The sequence below is a fragment of the Polyodon spathula genome, chromosome 11, assembly GCF_017654505.1.
Source record: "Polyodon spathula isolate WHYD16114869_AA chromosome 11, ASM1765450v1, whole genome shotgun sequence".
NCBI classification, from domain to species: Eukaryota; Metazoa; Chordata; class Actinopteri; order Acipenseriformes; family Polyodontidae; genus Polyodon; species Polyodon spathula.
In genome coordinates, this window is record NC_054544.1 from 19,063,108 (window position 1) to 19,075,350 (window position 12,243).

Sequence of the window (12,243 nt, forward strand, 5' to 3'; positions counted from 1 at the left end):
TTTTTTTTTTTTTGCAAGAAGCAGCCATTTAGCAAAAGTGGATTCAATGTGAATGTGTTTATAATATTCTTTTTCAGTGGAATGAATAATTTTGGATTATACTGTAATTACAATCACTACAGCAGGATTACAATGGCATTGTGTTCAATTACAACTGTGCTGCAGTAATTAGAATTATAATTACAGTTATACTCAAAATACAAGCAACTACACATATGAACATGTTTACCGTGTTTATTCTAAAAAAAAACAAGCAATGAAATTACAAGTACGTACTATATAACTTAGTTTTGTCAAACAAATGTAATTGTTTTCAATCAAAGAATAAACCTGTAGATTACATTTCCAATTTCAAATGTTGCCAGCCCCCTTCACCATTAGAGGGACAAGTAGAAATCTCATTATGACGGCCACTGTCAATCTATCATCATTTATACTTGAATCCATCCATTTCCTGTTGCATGTTTTAAGTGCAACACACAGTGATCAAGTGTCTGACAGTAAATACTGGATTCATCCACTGGGTGCCACTATCTGCTATGCCGGCATTCAAAGAAAAAAAGTAAACACAAGTAAGCTATTTGCCAGTGGTGGCACTGTATGCAACTACAATGAAACTTGAACATTTGAATTTCTTTTCAAGTTATTAAGTTATTACATATTAAACATAACCCTAAGTACAGTATAAATTATGTTTTGGTATGTATTAAATGTTTCTCGGCCATTAATGAAACAAACAACTGAATAGGACAGTTTCACAAATATTAGACTCTACTACATCTATCCAACAAAGACACATTTTTAAATGACTACTATTACTACTATGTTTATTACTGTGTTCAGAGGACGCAGAAGACTGAGCAATGGGTTAGAAGCGTGAATTCTTAGTCTGGAGCAGCATGCCAAGCTGAGGGCTATTCAAGGACCTGAGGCTATGTCACAACAGTGTGCCTGTAAGAAGATGAGACAGGACTGGATGGAAGCAGTTAGCAGGGTCAGACACTGTGTTGAGAGTGCCAGGTTGGGAGTGTAGCTCTGACAGCTCAATCCATAGCCCTCCTGGGAGCCAGTTAGCTCGGAACTGACTAACTGACAGCTCCATTTAATTGTTTTGTGTATCAGAACGTATGTCACACTTGCATGTTTACAGATGTCTAGAGAAGCGCATATTCAATTGTGAACAGAATTGGTTTAGACATTCTTCAGCACTTAGAGAATGTATGCATGATGTCTTGTAGTGGTATCAGCTGTACAAGTGAGTCATCTTTGCAAGCAGACCAAGAACACAGGCCTAAAGGGATTAATCCAGGTCTGGAACCCACGCATTTATCAGTGAATACATGTTATACTGTATAGAAAATATCATCATCTTGTAAAGCGCTTTGTGATGGTGGTCCACTATAAAGGCGCTATATAAAATAAAGATTGATTGATTACTGAGACTCAAGGTTTCTGGAAGTCAGTTTTTCAGATAATCAGATTAGGACAGTGTTACAATGACATTATTCAGCATTTAATTAGGCTTTCACTTGCTGTGTGTGTGAGAGAGAGAGAGAGAGAGAGAGAGAGAGAGAGAGAGAGATTGCTACTGCACAATAACAATAAAACTGACCTGCAGCCTGCAGGATAATCAAAGAACACTGACATGTTCATTATTATCATTTTTGATCTGGAAAGGGACTGGATGCCTGTTTTTGAAAAACCAGCAAATCATAAATTAAAGTTCTTTACTGGTTCTTTTTCAACCAGATCACACTCTTGTTTTTCATTTTCAAAGTTGCTGCTAAGGCAAGCCAATTAGGGTCCTATCCCGAACCTATTTTAGTCCAGTCTAACATTTATTTTTCATTCCTTCCTTGTTACTTGAGATGTAGGGGGAGGGGGGGGGGGTCATTTAAACACTGACAGATACAATATACACAGTAACAAGGGGTTCCCCAGGTGGCTCACCTGGTAAAGGCACGGCCGCGTGGAGTGCGGCGTGAATCATATAGTCAGTGGAGTGCAGGTTTGCGTCCTGTCTGTGACAAGATGCTGTTCTTCACTGGAAATTCCACAGGGAGCATCGCAATGGCATGATCGCGCCCGTGGCTCAGTGAGACAAAATCGTCAGGGCTGGTGCCACCTCACCACACTACAGTGACCCCTACCGGCCAGAGTGTTCTCTACACCTGCATTTACCTGACTTTGTTCTTGCTTTGAGCATCCTAATTGTCAGCACTGAACTGCTTTCCTCATTCTAAAGCATGCAGCACTGTGGCCTTTCAACACTGCCAGTTCCACCTACTCAATGTGAGCCTTCCAATTCTGACACCTAGGCATATCTGCTATTGAGAGAAAGGGTGGTTAACTGAAATGAATATAAGACAATCCAACTGTAACAGGGTGAGATCTGTGCTGACTCTGCTGGCGTGTTCACGGGCTGCAGGAAGAGGGCGGCAGTCGCCCAACAACCACCTGTGAGTCATGGCAGTGACACGGGGAGGTGGGAAAGTGGGTGTGTGGACTTTCCCCCTCTCTGAATGGCTGAGAGGCGGGTCTTGGGTGATTGTTGGTCCTATAAAATAACGCTCTGTTGTTTCCTCAGGTCTGCCCACTTAGACGCGCTAAGAGTGCGGAAGCTTTGATTCGGGACCAGGAATCAGCCGGGAGAAAAATAAAGATTCACAGCGAGACAGAGAGAGAGAGCGGGGAATCCTTGGGCAGACCCCGGCGTACTGTGAAAGAGCAGGCTAGACAGCCGATAGAATAGGACGGTGATCCGGGTCGTGCGGGTAACGGCGACCGGGATAGCGCTGCCGAGTGCAGCACCTTTTATTTGTAGTTTTATTACTGTTTTATTTTTCCTTGTTCTTTTCGCCTTCTGCTTTCATTATTATTTCTTTGAGCACCTGCGAGTGCATTTGCTGTTCACGTATCAGCTGTGGTATTTCTGTGGTGCTGTCTATCATCGTTGATAGGCAGCCCACGGTCAACAGTGCCCTCTGCCGGAAAAACCAAGAACTGTTTGAAAATAAAACTGGGCACCTGTGTGGTGTTTTCAAGTACACCTGTCTGTCTCCTAGTCAGTGAATTACCCACACCCCTTCCACACCAACATATCTGAAATTGCATTTTTTTCTCTGTTTTCAATGCATGCCCGAAAGGCATTTCTAGGATTAAAATATAGTCTCCAGTGTCTTAAACTCAATTTAAGATATGAGAGAATCATTACAGCTATCTTTCCCATGACTAACCTAAAAAACCAAAACATGACAAGAGACTTAAGTTGTTATAAGCGACTGAGGCGAAAATACATTTTAAAACAGCGTTCTTTGCTATGTTTAAAGTTTACGCTTCCACATATTAAACATAACCATAACAGTATAAATTATGTTTTGGTATGTATTAAATGTTTCTTGGCCATTAATGAAACAAATAGGACAGTTTCACGAATATTAGACTTTACTACATCTATCCAACAAAGACACAGTAACAGACACAGTAGCAATAGTAGTCATTTAAAAATGTGTTCATAGATTTTTCACATTTCTGCTACTATCTGATGGTGGTTGGAATCCTTTCTGAGGGGTTCCGAGTTCTGTTACAGAGTTCCAAACATTTTTCTCTAGATCTGTTTTTACTTGGCTTAGAACTTGACTTGAGCTTGTTTGGAGAATCCCAATTGCCAGAAACAGCTTGCCTCATTCCATTCAATTCAGATCACGTGACAAGGTGACCTTTCTACTTACAGTCTCTCTATAGCGCTTAACTCAGGACTGAGCAATGGGCTAGAAGCGTGAATTCTTAGTCTGGAAAGCATGTCAAGCCGAGGGCTATTCAAGGAACTGAGCTGAGGCTATGTCACAGCGGTGTGTCTGTGAGAAGACGAGACAGGACTGGGTGGAAGTAGTTAGCAGGGTCAGACACTGTGTTGAGAGTGCAGCTCTGACAGCTCAATCCACAGCCCTCCAGGGAGCCTGTTTGCTCGGAACTGGCTAACGGACAGCTCCATTTAATTGTTTCATGATCTGCAGAACTTTACCAGAACCCTCTTCCTGAAAAAGATTTCCCTGTTGTAGAGTCCACCAAAATTTTCATGATATGCTACTGTCCCCATGAACCACGTAGCGAACTCAACAGAAAATCAATAAGGAACGCCTGAACTTTCCCTTGATGTCAATGTTGGAAAACAGAGACTCATTAGTTATACTGGCTCAAACAGCACTTATATAGTCAGTCTTCACTGTCAGCTCCATTCTTTCCTGTTGTGCATATGGGGGTAGGTCAGCACCTGATTTGCTGCTGCTGATCTATAAGCTGCATTATTACTATAGGCTCAGAATAATAATAATGATGGTGCCCTAATCGATGAAAGACCTAGTGTATACTACTGTAGATGACCTTGACTTTCGTTAACACTCTTGTCATGGCTTTGGACGCATAGCTGCCTTCAGAGCCTATAGGTATGATCGCTTAAATAATTCATAAAGCATTTTGCTTGCTGCTCGGTGGGACTTATATAAACTGCTTCCCATCTGGTAGGTACTGCACGTCTTTTAAATAATCAGTAGAGGGTTCCACTAACATACAGAAGACAAATCTAAACAAAATGTTACTACTTGACTGTGTTCGAGTTCTTTAACAAATGCTGTATCTTCAAAACACTGCTGGACCTTTCATATACTGTAGCTCCCGGTTCAGAAAAACAAGGTGCAAGAAGAATAAAACAGCAAAATGTTCCAAAAAAAACCACTGGAAAACTCAACACTGACCTGTAGGATGCGTTGTATAATTGAAGGCAATGCAATGAATCCCGTCATACTGTTTAGAACCTGCATTGTCATCTGCTTCAGAGCTACAGGGAAAACAAACAAAAAAAAAAAAGAACTCTGTCATTACATCAAGTTGAAACCACAAGGGTAGTGCAAGCTGTCATTTTAAAACATGCACCACGACCCTTCTATTTCAGTGTCTCTCTTTTCTCTCAAGATGTTCAATGCTAATGAACCTCAGAGCTTTCAGTATGAAGGGCAAGGGACTGGCTAGTCAGGCACCTCCACAGCTTCCCCCCATAGCTCTACAAGCTTCTGCGCCTCAGTGCTGACCTGACTCCACCCCTGCAGGACCTCTGTTCCTGTTAGTAACCAACCAGCTGCTTCCCCTAATGATCGACATGCTTTACAGCCAGTAAGATGCTTGACCCAGAAGACGCTGCTGAGGTGAAATGACCCGGGAAGTGCAAGTGTAATGTATTTCCTGGAGGACAAAGCCAGCAACCTGACTAGAACCAGGTGTCATGTTTTAAAATGCATGTACGTTTGCAATATAATACTTTCAGAAATATACATTTTAGACCTGCAGTATACAGTAAATAAAGTGACCGATCGGTAAGATTTATGAAAGCATTTTGTTAACAACAACCACTTTACATAAAGTTCAATATTAAATGTAAAGCTTATATACCGTATTACTTCAATTTGGCGCTGCAGCGTTTATTTTAAGTTGATCAAAATGACTGTGGCCCTTAAACGAGAGAGGTGATTATACGAGGGTGGCCTTTATTAATAATACTGTGCTTTACAATATTTTATTACATGATTTAAGGCATTTTAAAAGTGGCGACGTGAGAGGCTCTGATCAGCAGCACTATACTCTTGTGTGTTTTTGGGGTTTGAATGTAGTACATTTACTGATAGTTAATGACAGCCTATTAGGTGGGAGTGTAGAGTGTACCAGCGAATCAGGAGTGTGTATTGGTTGTTAAGGGGCGGGACAATGCTGGTGTGGCAGTTAAGTCCAAGAGTGTGACGTAGATGTTTTTCTGCATCAAAACCTACCTCAGAATATCAGCTTGATCAGTTCTATAAAAAACTACAATATATCCTACTCGTTTTTTTTTTTCTTAATGCAACTTGCTTGTTTGTAATTTCTCTGCAAGAGAAACTGAAACTAAATCTTCTCATAGATAGTAAGCACACTGTTTTTATTTGTACAGGATTGAGTACAGGAATTACAATTAAACTGAAAACAAAACAACAAAACCACCTGTAACTTCAGAAGGACTGCTGTTCTGCACATAGTTAATCTTGGATTTTCTTTCAGAACTGTACCATAAAATAAAATGTGCTTACTATGTGTATGTGCTAGATTGAAGCTCCCATCTCTTTGGAGGCGTTACATGTACACAGTCAGTTTTGCGCATTAATTTGTTTACTGTGTGTGTTTTTTTTAGTAGGGGGAGAAAATAATACCTTAATGTTTCTTTATTGATAGCGGCGTTTATTCGAGGGCGGCCTCTATTATAAAGCTGATACATGACTGCGGTGTCAATACGAGGGCGTCTTTAATACGAGGGCGGCGCCAAATTGGAGTAATACGGTATTCTTTCCTTGTATTTCTTTAGAATCCACAAACGTCATTTAACATTACACACTTGTAAGAAATCAAGCAATTCCAATGATGGATTTGTCCAAATCACTTATCCTGTTGTATACAAAGGTCAGCATGTGCATTGAACAAAAGTATGTGTTTGAATATGTTACTTAAAATAGGTTAATATGTCATCTCTTATTAGAAGTGCCTCTTATTATAAGCACTCAGCCAAGATTGCCCCAGTGATATAATAAAAGACAGCCTACACAAAACGCATTGACTTCTATTACAGCTGCTTACATTCCGAGGTGTGGTGACATGCCATGCCCTTCAGTAGCTTCTGTGGCGACATCATCGCCTCCAATAATGGGAACCAGAGAGCCTGTGAGGAAACAAGGGGATACATAAATCAAAAGACATGTGTGCTAAGAAGCACTGTGCTGATTTAACATCCTCGAGATCACGCTGCAGCTTTCCCACATAATTGTCTCATCAATTTCCACAGATTTTAATTAACATTACAGCATGCAGCATCACGACATACCATTTCAAGGCCCCACAGGGATTTATTCAGTCTTCTTTGGACTGTATGCTTTTATCAGATATCAGTTTATTAGATATTTCACATTTCTGCTACTATCTGATGGTGTTTGGAATCCTTTCTGAGGGGTTCCGAGTTCTGTTACAGAGTTCCAAACATTTTTCTCTAGATCTGTTTTTACTTGGCTTAGAACTTGACTTGAGCTTGTTTGGAGAATCCCAATTGCCAGAAACAGCTTGCCTCATTCCATTCAATTCAGATCACGTGACAAGGTGACCTTTCTACTTACAGTCTCTATAGCGCTTAACTCATTGTCAAAGTGCCTTAAAGTAATTGTTGCCACATGGGTCTCAAATGTGACGTTTTTAAAGAAACGTGAAAGAAACATGATACATGTATTTTAATGTTAAAACATGACATTTGGTACAACTCTAGATTAAAGACATCTCCCAACAAGAACAACTCAGAATGACTGCAAAACTCAAAAAAAAGGTAAAAGAATTAATAAAAAATAAGTAAAATGAAGCTACTTACAAAATAATTAGTTATGGTTCTAATATGAATTAATTGTGAATCTGTCCCAAGTTTAGGAACAATTCAGAATACTAATTCCTACCTTCACCTAAGTTTCTGGCTAATTTTAATATGGAAGTGTACTTATAAACAAACACTTTCTTAGCTGAATTTTCAAATAATTAGCTTGCAGAATTGTCCCATGCCACCCCACTGCTGAATGTCTTTAATTAATAACATGTTTTAATCTATTTTGTCTTATACAACTATCAATTATGTAGACTGATTGTGACTTCTTTGTTTGTTGATTGTTAACATCTGCTACTTTGTCTATAGAAAAAAACAAACACTATTAGTGGTTCTCTATACCCTGATGAAGGCTTTGCAGCTGAAATGTTAGTACATTTTAAAACCTTTTAGGAGTGTGTTTGAGTGTGCAGCTTTCCTTTTTCTTTGTTGGTTTGAGCTTGGCTCCGTTGTCTGGCACCCACTGCTTGGGTGTGCGTCTACTCTTTGTTTTTCTACTCACCTCTCTCTGCTGCTGGTTCAGGCTGTTAGAGCTGCGCTGGCACAGAGCAACGGTGTCCTCCAAAGCAATCTCAACACGTCGCATGAGGTCAAATTCATTACCGACAACTTTCAAGAGAGAAAGAGAATTGGTTTACCACTCAATATGCACAAAAATATAAATATATAAAATAATGACGGTACTTGCAATGCATTGCTTTCATCAACAAAAACAAAGTTGCACCAAAAATGTGTATGAAAAATGTTTTATTGGCTCAGTTAATTTATTTTTTTTTGAATTTCCAGCCTGCGTGAACTTGTCTTCAATCTGTGGCTGTGGAAGCATATTCTAGGCTGCCTCAAAATGTATTAAAACAATACATGACTGTTTATTGAATATGTTGCTTTATAGATGGTAATTGTTCATGTGTTTGTTGGTTTATGGGGTTATTTCAAGGGACTGTGAAAACAGGCTGTACTACATTATTAGATGCATTCAAAAAAATAATTCAATGTTTTCCAATGTTATTATTGTTACAAACCATACAATTTCAAGCAGAATTTAACAAAAAAAAATAAAATAAATAAGCCTTTCAAACATGTCATGTTGAAATAAAAAAAAATGTTAAATTAAAACCTCATACATACCTTCATTGCCATCAGTGAGTGACGACAGATTGTGCTTCAAAGTCTGAAAAAGCAAAAGAACATTCACTTTGAACGCTAGGAATTCATTCTCTCCTGTGAAAAGGGAGCCTTTTGAAGGCTTTAACTAAAATGTCATTCTAAACTTTAGAAAGTTAAAGGGTGTGCAGTGTCGTTTCAAGTAACCAATCAAAATGATTTGTGAGAGGAGTCAGGAACCAATGAAATGTTTCTAATTGAACACGTTGAATTGCAGCAGCCGATGTTGTGAATTCAGAAGACATTTTGATAAGACCTGATGCATAACCGATGTGAAATGAAAACAACTGGTCAAAAACGATTTACGACCAGGGATATGTTAATACAAATATCAAAAAACAAAATCGCAATTTTGTTGAAAAAGACATTGCAGGAATACATACAAAAAGCAGAAAGCTAGTGAAAGCAACGTGTTGTGTTATAATCTCTACAGACTGTTCAGTAACTTTTTAATGGCATTTATTTTATATACTGTAGGAAAGAGGTTTAACTTGAAGACAGATTTGCTCAGCCTGCTCACCGGACCCTGTGGTTGTACTAACAGTGGGAAGGCATGTTTCCATTATTGCTGCTGGAAACCCACAGGGATAGTACAAGTCGGAATTAAGGTGTGATAATCAGCAGAAGAGAGCAGCGAAAGGCCTGCTCCAATTAGATGGAAATGTGCAGGATGAACAAGCCGATTCAGTCGGAGTCTCTCCACATTGCTTCACAGTCACTGCCTTGTCCCGCTGTGCTCAATTGACAATTTCTAATCGGAAAAAGGACCTAGCCACTGTCCTCCTGAGGGAGGACAAAAACAATACACACAAAACACGGTTGGCTTGTATTTGGAATTACACTTCTAAGAAGAAACAGAAGTGCTCTTGAAATAGTTTTTGGTGTTGTTTCCCAGCTTGGACGGTGTTATGCACACAGGAGGTCAGGGTCAGAGACACATTTAGAATACACCCTGAACACAAGAACATTTGAATGAGAGGAAGCCCATCAATGCTCATCTGTTTCCAAGCTGCTTGACCTCAGAACTCTCTCAAGTCGGATCTTAAAGGATCCCAATTATTCACCAACGACAACATCACTAGGAGACCCAGTTCATCCCACTTCTCTCTGTGTGAAGTAGTGTTTCCTACCCCTAGTATTGGTTAACTCTGTCAGCTACTGTTAAGTTTTATAAGACTTCAAATCAAGTCCCACTTTGTTTCCCCTAAATAGATTCAGTTCTTTTCAACCCATCTTCACAGCTCATTTCTTTAGTCTGGTTGCTCTTGATTAGACTCTCTCCAGAGCCACAGTGTGATGACCAGAACTGAACCCTGTATTCTCACCAGTACACCCTGAAAACACTTTGATTAGTACATGCATACCTTAAGCAGGACCAGGAAAGCTCCATGCACATCCCCTTTCTTTTCTAGCAAGTATGCCAAGGGCTCATTTAAGTTGTGTTTCCGAGTAATCTATAAAAACAAAAAATGAAAAATACAATTATGTCAGTGCATCCCCTAGCTTGTGAGCAAAAACAAGATTCATTGTGATACTAGTCTTGGTAGAAAAGCCTATTAAGAGTGAAAAACTAATATTCCAGCCAATCATATAGCATTTTTGAAGAGTCGGCAATTTTCTTCTTAAAACTAATGATATATAGTAAGTGGAGGGACAAAACGGGCTACAAATATGGAGTGCAGTGTATGCACAGGAAAAGGTTATCATGCATTTCAGTTACCAGGGGTATGCACAACGTCATTACTCATACAATACATACAATCAAAACACAATAAAAATCCAAGGTTAAACTTTAGAACATCACTAGAATAGCCTGTATTATGAAGTTCCTTTTGAATCCGATTGCAATCATTACACCCGGGAAAGGTCTCGTCAATCAGTTCACCTGAACTGCTTCCTCCATTCGGTAGTGATCCGAGGTTTGTAAAAACTCAGTGACTTGTGCAGGGCTGAAGCGACACAGCAGCTCAATGTACAGCTCATAGAGGTCAGGGTTCAACTGCAGCAGTCTTTGGTTTTGGGAGCCTTCCCTGTGGAAGACAGAGAGCTGTGTTGGGATTAAAACCAGGTTGCTTTCTACACAAGTTTCAGATATTCCTGTATATTCTTCCATCTTACCACACAGTATTTTACAGTATGTGCATTTTCAACTGCAAAAATATGTATTATTTGGACCCTACCTACCCCAGGTAGCATGGTTCCTGTCAATGTACAACCCGTTGCATAGCACAAGATAATACGTTTCTGTACATCATCAGAAATCTGCTTTAAAACAATACTTTTTTTTTTTTTTTTTTTTTTTTTTTACAAAGATCAGATTGTTATAATTCAGATTTCAAAGAAGAAGAAAAAAAAAAGGTTGCTGTGCACAACCACAATGCTTTCTGTCATACTGTATACTTTTCTGTTCGGCTGTCAAACATCTGAGGATATGTTTTTGTGTGTATTTAGAATTCTGAGTTGCTGCAACACTGGACTGATTTTGTAATGGCCGCATAGCACATATAGTACATGCTTTCAAACTTAGAAGAACAACATCAGTCTACCTGGCTATTTCTACCATGCTATCTGAAGACATTGCAGTTAACATAGTGAGTAAACAGTTTTCAACTACTACGTATTTCTAGTGATTGATGAGTACCCTGTTGGATCCAGATTGTCCTTAGATATAGAAACGTTTGTTATGTTGGAATTCTCTGCTCTCATATCTATATCTATCTACACACACATATTATTATTATTAAACCTTTATTTTACTAGAAAATCACAATGAGATTGAAAACTCTTTTGTAAGTAAGACCTAGCCAAGAAAGGTAGCAGCAGTACAATCAAACATATTACAATACAAAAATACAAATACAGAAATCAAATACTTTTAAAACACAGACAAGTCATACTCAATATAATAAACAAACAACCAGTTAGTGACAATCAATACAGGTGTAATCAACCACTTAAAACAAGCACAAACTTCAATTAGATAATCATGCAGCTTACTCTTGAATTGTACTAACGTTATTTGGGACTGCAAGTTAATTCCAAGACCAAAATAAGCAAATGATCTTTTAGCAGCAAATACAAAAATGAGTGTGATCCAAGACTGTAGTTACTACAAGCAACTGTAAAGTGTTTGTTTATATATGGTGGTATCTTACATAGAATAGCCTTGTGTAAAAAATATACCAGTGATTCAAAAGAGGTCCAGCCAACCAAACCTTATAACACACAATGATGAGCACTGTAGCTTGAATTAGTAATCGATCTCAAGCTGCATTATATTTGCTTAATTTGCTTAATGCTAAGGGCGATGTAAACCAATAGTCTGTGTCAACATAATCAATCTGTGGTAAAAATATACAAGCAATTAGCCTTTTTTTGTAACTACAGTAAAACAAGATTTGAGTCTATACAGAAAACCTATCATGAATTTCAATTTTTTTGCAAGATGGTCAATATGGGCCTTGAGATCGAGATTACTTTCCAGCCAAATACCCAGATACTTATAGTTGTCAACTAACTCAATGGCTTTGTTATCTAACGTAACTAAAAGTTAAATCAACAGTAGCATTTGTCCTTATAGCAGAGAATACCATAACTTTTGTCTTACTACAGTTTAAAAGAAAGAAGCTTTACATTAATTAAGG

The 12,243-nt window shown here is 38.7% G+C and overlaps 1 protein-coding gene across 4 annotated transcripts in view; it reads right to left on the reverse strand.

The window, feature by feature from the left end:
- vps8 (VPS8 subunit of CORVET complex) overlaps window positions 1-12,243 on the reverse strand; it is a 142,698-nt gene that overhangs the window by 58,760 nt on the left and 71,695 nt on the right. For all 4 annotated transcript variants that reach the window (XM_041263333.1, XM_041263335.1, XM_041263332.1 and 1 more), the window contains 6 exons: window positions 10,485-10,629; window positions 9,964-10,053; window positions 8,564-8,606; window positions 7,938-8,044; window positions 6,655-6,736; window positions 4,755-4,837 (listed from right to left, as the gene is read on the reverse strand). In XM_041263333.1, coding sequence (XP_041119267.1) covers window positions 4,755-4,837; window positions 6,655-6,736; window positions 7,938-8,044; window positions 8,564-8,606; window positions 9,964-10,053; window positions 10,485-10,629 — 550 coding nt within the window. The remainder of the gene's footprint in view (window positions 1-4,754; window positions 4,838-6,654; window positions 6,737-7,937; window positions 8,045-8,563; window positions 8,607-9,963; window positions 10,054-10,484; window positions 10,630-12,243) is intronic.